The sequence below is a fragment of the Jaculus jaculus genome, chromosome 16 (genome assembly GCF_020740685.1).
Source record: "Jaculus jaculus isolate mJacJac1 chromosome 16, mJacJac1.mat.Y.cur, whole genome shotgun sequence".
Classification (NCBI taxonomy): Eukaryota; Metazoa; Chordata; class Mammalia; order Rodentia; family Dipodidae; genus Jaculus; species Jaculus jaculus.
The window spans coordinates 49,870,080-49,886,659 of record NC_059117.1 but is presented as its reverse complement, the minus strand read 5'-3'; the positions used below and the strand labels follow the sequence as shown (position 1 = coordinate 49,886,659).

The 16,580-nt window shown below is 43.4% G+C and overlaps 1 protein-coding gene across 14 annotated transcripts in view; it reads left to right on the top strand.

Annotated features, from left to right (window-relative positions):
• Positions 1-16,580, top strand: part of Erc2 (ELKS/RAB6-interacting/CAST family member 2) — a 1,023,973-nt gene that overhangs the window by 574,366 nt on the left and 433,027 nt on the right. For all 14 annotated transcript variants that reach the window (XM_045136003.1, XM_045136012.1, XM_045136010.1 and 11 more), the window contains one exon: positions 10,078-10,238. In XM_045136003.1, coding sequence (XP_044991938.1) covers positions 10,078-10,238 — 161 coding nt within the window. The remainder of the gene's footprint in view (positions 1-10,077; positions 10,239-16,580) is intronic.

Here is a 16,580-nt window from a genome sequence, read left to right as displayed (position 1 = left end):
CCAAGAGCAGCTTGTGAGAAGAAAAGGTTTATTTTGGCTTACAGACTTGAGAGGAAGCTCCGTGGTGGCAGGGAAAATGATGGCATGAGCAGAGAGTGGACATCACCTCCTGGTCAATATCAGATGAACAACACCAGAAGGAGAGTGTGTCAAACACTGGCAAGAGGAAACTGGTTATATTACCCATAAGCTTGCCCCCAACAATACACTGCCTCCAGAAGGCATTAATTCTCAAATCCCCATGAGCTGGGAACCTAGCTTTCAGAACACCTAAGTTTATGTGGGTCACCTGAATCAAGCCACCACATTCTGACCCTGGCCCCAATAAACTGATAACCATACATGATATAAAAAACAATACATTCAGTCCAACTTTAACAGTCCCTAAGGTTTTTATAATACCAATGATGTTCAAACACCCTCATAGTCTAAGGTATTTACACTGAGCCATAATACCAAAACATCCCCCCAAATCCTATAATGGCAAAGAGTAAACATTCACACTGCAAAAGATAGCATTGGGCATAGCAAAGAAATATTCAACCAATACAAGATTTAAACAGAGCAAACATCACACTCTTTAACTCCAAGTACAACAACTCTAGTCAGTGACAAATCCCCAAGTCTAATAATTCTAATCAGCAACAAGTCTCTGGAGTTGCAATTCCACCCCTCCAGCTAGGCTACCCACAATCCTGGAAAACTTCATCAGGGCTGGCAGCTTTCCTTAGCAGCCATCTCATGGTCCCGGCATCTCCACTGGGTCTCCACTGCAACCTATCGTCCATCCTCATGGCTCCATTGGGTCTCCAGGAAGGCATCCAGCAAACCTGCATTCTCCATGGCCATTTCTAAAACACAAGACTGAGTTGCAAACTCAATGACCCTCTCTTTCCTGCATTTATTATACTCCACAATACCAGATAGGGTGCCAATTTGTTAATCCAGGGGGAATAAAGCAGATTTTGAAGAACAGGACACTCCTTGTGCATTCAGGCCCCTTCAAAAGAGTATTTATTCTTCCTGTTGCTCCAATGCAGGTCAGCTGGCCCAACCCCAAAGGTTGTAATCTTTCATATAATTTCAGCTAAACAGATAAAAGTTTCAGTCTAAAGATTTCATTTTGTGCCATATTCCTCTAGTCAACACCAGTCTATTTTCATACCAGCCAACCCTGCACAACTTCTCAGGACACAGGCATAACAGCAAGCCTCTCACACAAACTGATTCTAGCCCAGTACAGACAAAGCTCTTTCTCACCCTCATAAGCCAAACCTCACAGTCTTTAGTTCTTTCTGCATTCAGGTCTTTCAACTCTGATCAGAATAGCTCTACAAGCTATACTTGCAGCACTGCAAGGCATCTCTTAGGCCTGGATTTCAAATCCTTCCACATTCCTCTTGAAAATCAGCTCCAGAAAGCCAAAGCCACACAGTCAGATATCTAGCAGCAAAGACAACATTCCTCGGTACCACTTTACGATTGTAGTCAGGTTCGCATTGCTGGCAGAAATCATCTGACCAAGAGAAGCTTTGGGGAAAATGGGGGTTATTTTGCCTTACAGACTTGAGGAAAAGCTCCACAATGGCAGGGAAAATGATAGCATGAGCAGAGGGTGGACATCACTTCTTGGACAACAGTGACAGAAGAGTGTGCCAAACACTGGCAAGGGGAAACTGGCTATAACATCCACAAGCCTCCCCCCAACATTGCACTGCCTCCAGGAGGCATAATTCCCAAATCTCCATCAGCTGGGAACCTAGCATTCAGAATAACTAGTTTATCAAACCCCACACTTACTACGAGACAAGCTTCTGGAAGAGGCCTGTGCTGTGCCAAGTGATGATAGGCAGTTTGATACGTTGCCTGACTTTCTGCAAAGCACCCTGGTCTGTAATTCCTATGACCCTTAAGGTAGCACTTCCCAAAGGAAAAAGACCACAGCATGGTCCCAGCCCGTGCTACCACATCATCCTCACCTTGCCATTCCTGGCCTATGGTTGGCCTCAAACCTAGGACAGGATCTGCTGCTGGTTTGGTTTTTTTTTTTTTTTTTTTAACATCACTCAGTACTTCCTTTTAATTGCTTTAGGTAAAATCACAATTTAGATTAAATAATTGTGTCTGATTCTGAGCTTTACTTCCGTCCCACGCCATTTCTGAAGCCAAGCTGTGGTCAACAGTAACTGGCACATGGGCTATGCCTGTGAGGTAATGGATGCTGCTGGGACACTCTGGTGTTCTGAGTTCTCTCGTACCTGTCAGGGTGGCAGCAAGTCCTTCATCTTGATAGCAAAGGAAAGGTGGTGAAGGCAAACAGAGAAAATGATCCTGGAGCATGTTTGGTCAGCAGTGGGAGGGGCTGGGGATCCCCAGGGGAGGAAGGTATGACACTGACTTATACTTGGTCCGTCATGACACTAAGTGAGCCAGACAGGAGCTTCAGAATTGAGACCTTGTGCTTCCCTTGTTACCACTGTGCAGGGATGTATTGGGTGTGGGCACAGCTATGTGAGACGCTGAAGGGTCTCCAGAGAAGCTGGAGATGTGTGCCCTGCCCTCTGGGTCTACTCTAAGTGCAGCATCTAAGTACATGTGCTGCACCTGTGATTTTCAGGCACAGGCTGAAAACAGCCCCCTTCAGGCGATGGCAAGGCAGCTCTGGTAGGAGCTGCTCCTCAAGGTGTTTGGCAGAAAGCACAGGAAGCTCTGCCTGCACTCTGTTGCCCCGTGCTCTTGCCTGTCCACAGGGCAGCTCTGTCCCCCTCTTGATGGGAAGGAGTAGCCAGCTTCAAGTCAACCCAGTGCTGTTCCGGCTTCAGACACTTAGTTGGGCTTTGCAGTCATGTGGATCTTTCATGAACTATGGGTGCCTGGATCTTATCCTGAAATATTTCAGTGGGGAGGGGTGAAATCACAGCATCAGGACTTTTACAAATTTTCTACATGTTTCTAAATGTGTAGCAAAAGTAAATATTGGGTTAAGATTGGCCTAAATGGCTGGAGTGGCTTAGTGGTTAAGTCATTTGCCTGCAAAGCCAAAGGACCTCAGTTCAGTTCCCCAGGGCCCACGTAAGCCAGATGCACAAGGGGCACATGCGTCTGGAGTTCGTTTGCAGTGGCTGGAGGGCCAGGCAAGCCCATTTTCTCCCTCCCTCTCTCCCTCTCTCCCTCTCTCTCTCTCTCTCTCTCTCTCTCTTTCTCCCTTTCAAATAAATAAATAAAATTAAAATGTTAAAAAAAATTTTGAAAAAGACTGGCCTAAAGTCATGGCAATCCTATAGGTGGAGCTATATTTGACCCAGGCCTGGCTATTTGCAGAATTCCAGCTTTCTTTTTTCTTAAGAGGAAAGCTCAGATCTTTTTATTTTTATTTGAGAGGGTGGGTGTATACCAGGACCCCTAGCCACTGCAAACAAATTCCAGACACATATGCTACTTTGTGCACCTGGCTTACATGGGTCCTGAGGAATTATACCTAGGTCCTTCAGCTTTGTAAGCAAGCACCTTAACCACTGAGCAATCCCTGCAGCCCAGAATTCCAGGTTATGATCACTGAGTGATCAAAAGGTCAGGTGTAGACAAGGCTTTGAGGGATGGAAAATTTTAGTAAATGGAGAAACAAATGAAAGACAGGATGGGATGTGAGGCCATGTATTTATATATGGTTGGAAGCTGGTGATATCAAATACAAAATCCTTAAACTCCATAATAGGCAAACATAAAATGGATTGAATACTCCCCAGATGCTGTATTAAGTAGAGCTGTTACTTCTCTTATTATTATTGGTTTTTTGAGGTAGTCTCTCACTACAGCCCAGGCTGACCTAGAATTCACTATGTAGTCCCAGCCTCAAACTCACATTGATCCTCCTACCTCTGTCTCCTGAGTGCTAGGATTAAAGACTTGTACCACCATGCCCAGAAGGAGCTGTAACTTCTATGGCACCGAGTACCAGACACTCCTTTCAGGGCATCTACGATAGCTAATCTTCAGTATCAAATTGACTGGGTCTGGAATCTCACAGGAGACGGAGTTATAGCTCGGTGTTCATCTAAAGGGCTTTAGCAAAAACTAACTCCAGAGAAGGGCCCGCCATGAATGTGTATGGGCTGGGGCTTGGATGCAATGAAGAAGGACAGCGTGAGCTGAGCACCAGCATCCATCCCTCTGTTTCTGGTCCACTGAGCTGTGAGCAGGTTAGCATCATGCTCATGCTATGGCACCTGCCAGCCCCTCCTGTCACAGTGTCTCCCCAGCCTCAACGAACCATCACTTCTCAAACTATCAGTCAAAATAAATCCTTCCTCCCCTAACTGCTTCTTTGTGGGTATTTGGTCACAGTGATGAGAAAAGTGATTAATACAGTAATCGTACATGCTAGCTTTATTTTAATCCTCACAAAACTCTTTAGGTATAGTTCTGCTATCAGTCCAAATTCATTAGGAAGGAACTTGAGGCTCAGAAATTCCTGAATGGAGAGTTACCTACTGTATATGCCAGGCCCACTCCTGGATCCTTCCTAACCACTGCCTCTCGTATTTCCATATTTGATAATCCCTGCAGTGAGAGCTTGAAATGCATTGCTCCATAGCTGTTCAAGAGGCACCATTGTTTTCAAGGGGAACTCATATGCTTGTCCAGGATTCCTTACCTAGCAAATAAATAGAGGAAGGAATGAAAGATAGTCAGGGCCATATGTGCACATGTGTGCATCAGGAATTATCTCTACAGTTTTGTAGTTTATGCTTTTAACCACTCTTAGTGCTTTAAAGATTATTTGGGGGAGGGGCTGGAGAGATAGATGGCTTAGCCAATGAGATGCTTGCCTGCAAAGCCTAAGGACCCAGGTTTGATTCCTTAGTACCCACATAAAGCCAGATGCACAGTTTCACATACTTCTGGAATTCAACTGCAGTGGGGTCTATTTCTCTCTTTTTTTCTCTCTCCCCCCCACCCCTCTCTCTGTCTTTGTGTGTTTGCAAATAAATAATGAAAAGAAAAAAAGATTTTTTTTTTAATTTCAAGTTACATACAGATAAGGTAAAAATAGAATAACTTGGGCTGGAGAGATGTCTTAGCAGTTAAGGTGCTTGCCTATAAAGCCAAGGAACCCAGGTATGATTCCCTAGAATCCACATAAAGCCAGAAGCACAAGGTGGCTCATGTGCCTGGAGTTCATTTGCGGTGGCTGGAGGCCCTGGCATGCCCATTCTCCCTCATTCTCTCTCTTTCTCTCTCTCTCTTTCTCTCTCTCTCTCTCTCTGCTTTTTTCTTTCTCTCTCAACAAAATAAATAAAAATAAAATTTAAAAAATAGAATAACTCTTGTTGAGTTTGGGGTGGGGAATCAGAAGACCTCTGCATACTCTTTCTTCTCTCTCTCTCTCTTTTTGAGGTAGGGTCTCAATCTATCTCAGGCTGACCTGGAATTCACTATGTAGTCTCAGGGTGACCTTGAACTCATGGCCATCCTCCTTCCCTGCCTCGAGTGCTGGGATTAAAGGTGTGCACCACCATGCCCGGCCTACTCTTTCTTCTCTTATTCTACTAACCTGTAGGCCTCCACACACCATCCTAATGATCTGGGGAACACAGTTTGAAAATCACTATTGTGGATAATGAGAACCTTCCAGATGTTAGAGCTAGGCTAGTGATGTTTGTGACAGATGTTAATGGCTCAGGCATGTTTTGCTGACCATGGGAAGATTCTTTGTGACAATAATTCTTAAGAAATGCTTTGAGTCTGGGACTTGTGGAGCCCAGTTCAAAGGCACATTCAAAGACACACAGTCAAAACAGCTGAAATGAATCAGGAGAGGAAGCCCAACTTTCAAGTTGCATCTTTAGAAAACATTGTCAGGTCCCTGGGAGTAACCCCTCACAACTGTTTTTCCTTCTCCCTTTCTCGCCCCCTCCCCAGTTCTCTTATTCTTTTTTGAGAGCCAAACAAAACATCCCTCTAATGCTAGCCTTAAGCCTTTCTTCCATTTTTGTACCTTCCTTCTCCTGATTTTTATTTTAGTCTCTTCCAAATAGCCTTTCCTCTTTTTTTTGCTTTTGTTTTATGAAGTAGAGTCTTGCTCTAGTCCAGGTCTGAAATTCACTATGTAGTCCCAGGCTAGCCTTGAACTCATGGTAATCTTCTTACATCAGCCTCCTGAGTTCTGTGATTAAAGGTGTACACCACTAAGTACATCTGGTTTCTAAAACCTTCCCTCCTGTACACACTTTATTTTTCTCATTTTGTTTCATAAATCTAGAATCAGACATGGGAAAGAAATGTGCTCTGATGAGGGAGAAGCTGAGCAGACAAAGCCATGTCCTCACTGAGGGAAGAGTGAGGGGCACAGGCTGGGCCTGCACAACATCACAGGTGCATATGCATGTTACTTTCATCCTCTAATACATGTGAGAGGGAAAGAGACTGGAGTACATGGAACCAAAGGTAATAGTAGGAAGAAATGATGGATGCAAGCAGTGTTTACCGAAGAGACCTTTGGGACTTGGTGGAGAGTAGAGTATGAGGGTGATGTGTGATTTCCAGGGTTTCGCCATGAGTGACTGGGAAAGGTCAGGAGTTACATGGTAGGTGAGTTAGTGAGCCGTGAGTTGGGATGTGGAAAGAGAACCAGGGATTTGCCTCAGGCAGCTGCTGGACCATGAGTCGGCCTTGGGTATCCCTCAATTTAAAGTGCCATTTGCACATCTAGAAGTAGCCAGTAAGGTGGTGAGGTACACATGAAAGAGGTCAAGAGAGCAAATGAGTTAAAAAGTTTGAGGAAACATCCCCATGGACATGAGAGATGTGGTCTCTCCTCTATCTACTTCCTCAGTATCTAGGTCAAGAGATACAGGGAGCACCTTTAAGTCTTTAGGGCAGTGTCACAAGGGGAAGGACTGAGGCTATACGAAGATGAGAAATTTGAAAATAAATAAGAAAAATAAGTTCCTAAGTATCTTGGTTTATTTAGGCTGTTCCTGTCTACTGAGTGATTTACAAACAACAGAAATGTACGTCTGGTGTCCTGGAGGCTGGGAAGTCCCATACCAAAGTGGGGGCATGGTCTGTGAGAACTGTCTCCTGTCACATGCTGCTGAGTTCTTACCATATCCTCCTAGGGTGAAAGGAGAAACGAACTTCCATGGGTTTCTTTTTTAAAGACATCCATCCCCATTCATCAAGGCTCTGCCCTCATGAACCTGTTCCTTCCTAAAGGCTCCACCATCACCCATGCCATCTCCTTTGGTGTCAGGATGTCACCATATGAGTTCAGGGGTGAGGTGGAGGCACTCTGACCATATAATAAGGAAAGATCCAGATTTAGGAAAATTGGGAGTGGACTGATACTGCTCATTCACTGGAACTGTTTCCAAGGGCTGTTTAATGAGGGAACACTGCAGCCTACCCCAGTAGGCATCAGGACAAGGAAAGCATCTTGCTGTTTAGTGCTTGTGTTTGGGCAGTAAAGGACAGAACTCTAAAGCACTGATCTTAGCACCACCATGGCCATTGCCTAGGAAGCTGAGAGTATGAAGAAGGTCAGAGCAGCTGTGACTCTGAGACCAGGGGGACAACACTATCCACAGCGTGCAGCACTTCCTGTCTAGGGACACACAGATCAGGAGGAGGGACTCCTCCCCTTCAATGCTATTACTACCCTACTTCCAAAATCTTCACTAAAGCTGTCACTTAATGCTAGGAGTCACCAATGTCAGGAACCACTGGCTTTTCTGTCATTAAAACAATGGATTACTAGGGCTAGAGTGATGGCTCAGAGGTTAAGGTACTTGCCTACAAAGCCTAAGGACCAGAGTTTGATTCCTCAGTACCCATGTATAGCCAGATGCATAGAGTAGTGCATGTCTGGAGTTTCTTTGCAGTGGCTGGAGGCCCTGGCATGCCAATTCTGTTTTCTCTCTTCTCTCTACTTCTGTCTGCTTGCAAATAAATAAATAAAAATAATTGTGAAAACAATAACACCAACAATGGATTACATCTTCTGGGTGTCCAATTTCTCCATGCCATTGCTGGAACAAGTCATCATTCCAAATTGTAATTGTTCAAAGTTAATTTTTTTTTTTAAATTTTATTTATTTATTTGAGAGCAACAGACACAGAGAGAAAGACAGATAGAGGGAGAGAGAGAGAATGGGCACGCCAGGGCTTCCAGCCTCTGCAAACGAACTCCAGACACGTGCGCCCCCTTGTGCATCTGGCTAACGTGGGACCTGGGGAACCGAGCCTCGAACCGGGGTCCTTAGGCTTCACAGGCAAGCGCTTAACCGCTACGCCATCTCTCCAGCCCTCAAAGTTAATTTTTAGGCTGGTAAATCTAGCTGGCATTAGCCTCTATGCAATCTGAAGGCAAGTGAACTGAGTGAGAACTTGCAACACAGTTGAATAGTTCTGTGTCTATAGACATGGACCATTCAGCTTCAGTTAATGCATAGAATTAACATAAGCACAAATCCCAGAGACATTCCCCTTCCCAGGAATCAATGATATGTTTGAAATAAAGATGCCTTATGACAGGAAATGGGGACACAGGCCATCCACCCTAAGAGCCAGGCAAACTCTCTGAATTGGCCTGTGGAATGACAAACTATATTGTGATATATGCTTGGATTTTGCTCTTGGATCTACTGAAGGAAGAACAGGCGACTCAGCATCCTTACTTGTTGCTTTTTAGCAGGGCTTCTATGACTATTTGTGAGGAATTTATATGAGAAACTCCCTTTTGATTTTTATGTATTTGTAAATTTAAAGAGTCCTGCTCATCTACAATTAAGCAGCTATGGTTTCCTTACTTCTATAGAGTGTCCTGTGTGTCCCTTGCTAGTTAAAACAGTTTCTAGTTTTAGCTTTGGTTGAAATTACATGGTCATTAAGTTTTCTCTTTTTATCAGGGCAAAATGGAGGGGTTTCTGAATCTTAAAAGCATGTAATTTACCTTGGATGTGAACGTTAATGCTTATTCTGAATAAAGTCCACGTAAAAGTGCAGAAATTGTGTGGAGAGTCTTTATGAATTGGAACCTAACATGTCACTGACACATTGTGAAAGGTGCTCTGTTGACTTTAGTGATGGATGAGCCCTCACTGCCAAGTTCAGCTGGAAGGGTAGGCTTAGAAACCCCCACAGCAGCTCTGGAATCTAGAAAGTTCCTGGACCATGATTTTGAGTCAGCGGAATGGATGCAACTGCATCTGTACAGGGGATGGCATTGAACCAACTTGCACCATGGAAGTCTCTGGAACATGACCATAAACACCAATATTCTTTGCTGTGTGTTGGATTTAAAAGTCTCCATTGGTTTGGGAAGGGATAAGGGCCTTGCCTTACAGCTCCTTGGTCCAACATTTTTTTTGGGGGGGGGGACTGGCTGAAAACCCTGGATATTTGATAGTCTGGCTTATTTCTATGGTGTATTAGCAGCCTATAAAAGTTACATGTCATTTATTTCAAGTTTAGAAGGATCTCAAGCTTCAGGGGCAAACCAAACTTGAACCTTTTGTGGCTGGAATTCTGTTTATCTTTGGCCAAACCTTGCTTCCTAATGGTGAGTCAGGGAGGTGAGGTGAGAAGGGCTCCTGAGACCATGGACATCATATAGCTTTGGCCAAACCAGGTTGCTATGTTAAAACACAAATGAATCTGAAACATATTGATCTAACTTCCTGTCAAAGTACTCTGGGGCCTACACACAAAAGTATATTGTGCCAGGCAAAATGCATTTGAGCCTGACTTTCCTCTAAGTATGAGGAAGTATCTGAGATTTTAAAACACTGGTTGGAATTGGGTCAAGCTGTTCATCCTGTATGTCTAATAAATACATTAACCAGTTTCTATAAAGATGATTTGACAATCTGATCAAATATAGACCTTGGGGAAATGTCAGTATTTCTTGGATTTGAATGCTTTGTCCTTAGTCAGTGACAGAAAAGGAACCAGCTCCCAGACATAGGGTGTCGTTACAGAAGAATGTGGTTCCTCTGTGCTTGCGTCTGAAAGCAGGCCCGGTGCTCCGCGAGTAAAGGAGGAGAACTCATACTTGGGTCCCCATGTGCCTTGCAGATAGAAGAGCTGATGAGTGCACTGGACAAGACCAGACAGGAGCTGGACGCCACCAAAGCACGCCTTGCCTCCACCCAGCAATCCCTGGCCGAGAAAGAAGCACATCTGGCCAACCTGCGGTTGGAGAGGAGGAAACAGCTGGAGGAGATCTTGGAGATGAAGTGAGTTCCCCCCCCCCCCCATGAACTCTTGCCTGGTCTTTCCTAACCTCCATTTGACGTGGGTAAGGGGAGGGGCTAGAGAAAGGGAAGAAGAAGATCTCAGAGGAGGTGAGTTCTTGGACACCTGACTGAGCATTTCGGAGATATCTGTTATTCTTTAAAGTAGAACTTTTTGTCTCACTTTGAACATTTTCCATGTCTCTTAATTTAAGTGTGTATTCAACATTGGGTTTTGTGTGTCTGAGTTTTATGGGCACCCCAGGTACCCACAGGTGTGTGGTAGAGGGTGTGAGCTGGCCAAGAGACAGAGGCTTTGTTAAGCACAATGGCAATTTGAGTGCCGCTTGGAGTAGGTGGAACTTTTTCTGAGGAGGTGTTTCCTTACTGTGAGTGTGAGTGTGCTGATTGTGTTCTTTGCACTTGTGTACAACGTGGGGCTTTCATAGTCTCAAGGCTAGCATCTCTTGGTTGGAAACCAGAACTCAGAGTTGATAGATACAAATTGGTTGGAACCCCACCCAACACACACACACACACACACACACACACACACACACACACACAGGGGCAGATGGGATTGCTTTCTGTGATTTAATCAATATCGTGGAGCAAAGTGCCAGGAAACGCCCTATGTGTGGTCCTCTGTCACATCCACCGACACTTAACTCTTATTTCAATTTCACAGGAAGGGTTCCTCATGGAAGAATACAGAAAAGAAAATTACCTAATGACTTTTAATAATTATTAAAAAGGATTTGTTTCTAAAGACTTATTCAAGAAATAGTATTTCTATAAATTTTAAAATGAAGCAATCAGTAAGATATAATTTAAATCCAACCTCCTTCCATAATGAGGGGAAAACATACATACTTGTGGCATTTTAAGCCTGTAACACAGACTTGGAAATTGGTGGCTAGGTAGGGAAGAGTGACCGTAGGGTGACCCAGCAAGCCTTACACATGGTTAACATTAAACTGAGAAAGCTTAGCTCATGGAAAATGTGGAATGAAATATTTTAAAGGATTTAATAATGAGAACAAAACTTCTATGCCTCATCAACTACCTCAGTTTCTCTAAGACCAAAGAATAAGTGAGGCTTTTTTTCACATACAAACTCATATAAACTAGCATTCTCTCTAATAAAAGATGATATAATAAAACAGATATTGTTATACACAGTTTAGAGGTGAGGGAACTGAGGCACAGAAAGATTCAAATACTTTGCTTACAGGCACCTGGCCAGGCTAAGTCAAAGCCATCTTCACGTTCCCTTTCTATTCCTTCATTTTTCCCATGGAACTTTTTTTTTGAGCCTTACCACGTCCGGAGTTTCTGTCTGCGTGAGGAGGTGTAGAAATCTCACTTCTGTTAACAGAGCTGAGCATATGGTAGGTGCTCAGTGACTGTTGGGTGAGTGGATAGGTGAGATGCTGTAAATGGGAAGGCTTCGTGGCTGAGAAGAAAAGTATGCCAAGCAACTGTGAAATTATCACTATGGTCAGTAATTCATTAACAGTATTTAATACCATATCAATAACCATGTTAATGTTTTAACAATACAAATGTGGCAAGTCTGTTGGCATGATTCTTTTCATGTACCTGTCCCACCTGTGCCTGCTTGTGTGGTGTGAAGTGGCAGGTACAGCCATGTTCTTGCTGATCTTCAGGCACATCTGAAATGATAGAATATCCTTTGCTTCCTGATTATTAAAAATAACATATACTTTGGGCTAGAGAGATGGCTTCGTGGTAAAGCACTTGCTTTTGAAGCCTAAGGACCCCGTTTTGAGGCTTGATTCTCCAGGACCCACGTTAGCCAGATGCACAAGGGAGCGCACACGTGTAGAATTCATTTGCAGTGGACGGAGGCCCTGGCGTGCCCATTCTCACTCTCTCTCTATCTGCCTCTTTCTCTGTCTGTTGCTCTCAAATAAACAAATAAAAATGAACAAATAATTTTTTTAAAAAATAGCATATACTTTAAAAGATTTTGAAAGAATGGTGAAGAAATGAAGTATACCTGTTTGGGAATCAGACCTGGGTTGGAATCCTAGTATACCCATCTGGTAATGGACAGGGCTCGGCCTCTCATTTCGCTGACCCCCTTGCTTCCTCCTGTAGCTGTGCACATGAGAGCAGGTGTGAGGACAGTAAGTCATTAGAGGCCAGCGCTCACAGAAAAGGATGTACAGGCATGAAGGGCTCTGTCAGCCTGTGCAAACATGCTGTGTGCTTAATGTGTTTTCTGAAGATCACTGACCTAAAAATTTGGATTTATTTTTCTAAAACATATAAAATTACTCTATGTGTATATTTTCCCACTTAATTCATGATTTCAGATAACACCTAACTAAGATCTCTTTTGGTGAATTGCCACAGTATTTCTGAAGTGTTTAATCTGTTGCCACTGCAAAATAAATACAAAATTCCCCTGTTAATTCCACTGGTAAAAGTTACAAAGCCTTGTTTCATTAAGCCCTATATGAACCCAATTCATTATTTAGCTGAGCCAGAGGCCCAATGTCTAGACTCCATACCTACTTTGGACTATGGAGAACATAGGTATGGGGCAACTTACATACTAGGTTCCTCTCCCCCAGCTAGATTCACCAGAATTTTGGGCAGCTCAAGTCAACCAATGCTTTCCAGATCAGGATTTTAAAGCTGAATTGACATACTGGTCACATGACACTGAAAGAGTACATGTAAGTTAGTAAGGACGGGCAGGTGTGTATGACCTCTGTGGATGTAAGTTTGTTGGATGGGCAAGTGTGTGTCACCGCTGTGGATATAAGTTACTGGGATGGGCAAGTGTGTATCACCACTGTGGATGGAAGTGAGTGGGAAGGACAGGTGTGTATGACCTCTGTGGATGTAAGTCTGTGGGATGGGCAAGTGTTTGTCACCACTGTGGATATAAGTGAGTGGGATGGGCAGGTGTGTATGACCTCTGTGTATGTAAGTTAGTGGGAAGGGAAGGTGTGTATTATCACTATGGGTATAAGTTAGTGTAAATGGACAGGTGTGCATCACCACTGTGGATGTAAGTGAGTGGGATGGCAGGTGTGTATCATCAGTATGGGTATAAGTTAGTGTAAATGGACAGATGGGCGTCACCATTGTTTGCGCTCATATCACTCTGCCAAGATTTGGTTCTTCCCTCAGTTGGCAGCCATCTTTAGCCAATTCTACCCAGCTTTCAGTCCCTGGTAGGATGGGAGAGGTTTTGCAGTTTCAAAGGGAATGGGATTGAGACCATGAGTCAAAATGAAGGTGATATAACCTCATAACTTCTTTTCAAGGTAGGGTCTTGCAATAGCCCAGGCTGACCTAGAATTTACTACATAGTGTCGAACTCACAGTGACCCATCTACCTCTGCCTCCTGGGTGCTAGGATTAAAGGCATGCACCATCATGCCCAGCCCTCATAGCTTTTTTTTTTATTGACTTGTCCCATGACGTGAAAAGAGATCACACTCTGTTTACTTCTGTTTTCTCTTCCTGGAAGTGTTAATACTGGAAGTGTGTGAGGGGGCAGGGTTGTGATAGAGGGAAGCATGGAGGGGTAAAGATTAGTTCATGTAAACTTAGCATGTGTGAAAGTACTTTGAGACATAAAATGGGCTTTGAAAATGAGAGGTGGTGTCTGTTAAATTCATTGCACACTGAACGGTGTGGAGCTGTAGAACTGGAAGACAGCTGGATCCACCTTCCCAACCTGTAAAAGCCAGATGCCTGTTCACATGATTGCCGAGAAGGACCCCACGTGGCCCTGGGAAGCAAGTTCTCACGGGTACCCTCAGAGGTGGCAGCTCATGTTCATTCAGCAGCTCCTTGGTCTTCACATCCAACGGAAATGGCTGTTGGTGAATTCTGCGCATTTGTTTTGGTTTCTGTGCCAAAGCTTTAAAATTTTTGTTCTGAGGCAGGGTCTTGCTCCAGCCCAGGCCGGCCGGCCACTTCCTCTGCAGTCCCAGGCTGGCCTCGAACTCATCGTGATATTCGCGCCTCAGCCTCCCAGTGCCCGGATTCAAGGTGTGCGCCGCCACCCCTGGGTAATGTTGTTTATTTTTTAAACAACTAAGAGGAAATATGGAGAAGCAATATGAAAAGAAATCACCCATGACGCTAACATGTAGAAATAGACACTAAGGGAATTTGGGAGAGGATTTCCAAGTGTTCTCATTTTTCAAAAAAAATCAACTGCTCTTGAATACTTAGTAAGTCTCTCTTTGCTTTCTTTTTTAAAAAATATTTTATTTAGTTATTTATTTCAGAGAGAGAAAGAGGAAGAAAGAGGGAGAGAATGGGCATGCCAGGGCCTCCAGGCACTGCAGACGAACTCCAGATGCATGCAGCGCTTTGTGCACCTGGCTTATGTGGGTCGTGGAGAATCGAACTAGGATTTTTTGGCTTTGCAGGAAAATGCCTTAACCGCTAAGCTATCTCTGCAGCCCTCTCTTTGCTTTCTGAATGTGAATAACTTCCCAATTACAAACAGAACTATGCTATTTTTAATTACTAAATATACTGTCATAGTTTTACCCCATTACTTTGGTTCCAGTGTTTTGCTAATACAAAGAAGACTCTGAGGGCTGCAGAGGTGGTTTAGTGGTTAAGGTGTTTGCCTGTGAAGTCAAAGGACCCAGGATCAGTTCCCCTGGACCCACATAAGCCAGATGCACAGGGTGGCGCATGTGTCTGGAGTTTGTTTGCAGTGGCTGGAGGCCCTGTGCACCTATTCTCCCTATCTTCTTCTTCCTTTCTCTTTCTCTCTCTTTCAAAAAAATAAATAAGATATATATATTTTTTTATTTATTTATTTGAGAGCGACAGACACAGAGAGAAAGACAGATAGAGGGAGAGAGAGAGAATGGGCGCGCCAGGGCTTCCAGCCTCTGCAAACGAACTCCAGACGCGTGCGCCCCCTTGTGCATCTGGCTAACGTGGGACCTGGGGAACCGAGCCTTGAACCGGGGTCCTTAGGCTTCACAGGCAAGCGCTTAACCGCTAAGCCATCTCTCCAGCCCAATAAGATATTTTTAAAAAGAAGACTTTGATAAGATCTTGCTGGTTTCTTTTATTTTTATTTAGCTTTGTGTAATGTAGGTTAACATAAAACTACAAATCAACCCAAAACATAGAGTCGTCTCTTGTCCTAATCACCTATTTTGCCATCGGTGATGCCTTCAACATTTGGCACGATAGTCTGACCATCTTACAAAGATTTTCCAGTCTCACATGCAACAATATGTGCTTTGTACTTTCCAACATGTAAAGATTTGTGTAACAAGCAAGACACAGACCTGGTCCATTGTCACAAGAATCACTGGTTTTGCCTTCAGGTAGCCTCAGGCTCTCCTGGCTGCTTCCTTCTTTACGTAGGTTTGCATTCTGATCTTGGGATGCATGCCACACTGATCTACACCTTCACCGCCATTCTTCTTTGGTAGTCACAGAGCTGTCTTCTTACTGAACATTTACACTGTATTTGGAAAGAGGAAAATGTTGCCCAGTTCTTTTTTTAATATTTTTTAACTTTTATGCACTTAAAGAGAAGTAGAGAAAGAGAGAGAATGGGCACATCAGGGCCTCTAGACACTGCAAATGAACTCTAGATGCATATGCCACTTTGTGGGATCTGTCTTAAACGTGGGTCCTTAGGCTTTGCTGGCAAGTGTCTTAACCTCTAAGCCATCTCTCTAGCCCTGAATCTATGAGTCTTAAAGATAGCATTCATGTTTCCCTATTATTACTTTATTAAAAAATATCTAAAACATCTTGCTAAAACATTTCACAATACTTACTTTTTGTTATATTTGCCTCTATTTAAAGAAATTTTATTAAAAGACTATCAAGAACATTCCATCTGTTTAGTTTTATTAATACTGCTTAATAAGCTTACGTTTCAGTAACCAAATCTCAATTATTTAATTTGTGGCAGGTGAATTTGATATCTGTGGCTAAAAGGAATTTTGAACCATAGGATACATTTTCTTCAACAAGTGCCACTACTGTGGTAACATAACAGCAAACTGACAGCCTAGCTCATGTTTTCATTTAGGATAAAATGCTGAGTGGAATGAGATTCTTATTATTCATTAAAAGTCATATAGCTTAAGTTATGTATTTTATTAGCTTTTTGTAATAATTTACTATATTGTATAAAACAATTAAGTGGAGCCTTCTATTTTTAACTCATTTGATGATTCTGTGAAGTCCATCTGTATTTACTGGGAATGATTGGGGTTTAAACATCTTCCTTTATGTGCACTGGGTTGTTTTAGGATATTCCCGTGAAGTAAGGCAGCAGCTCGTTCGGGGCATTAGCCTGTTGGATCC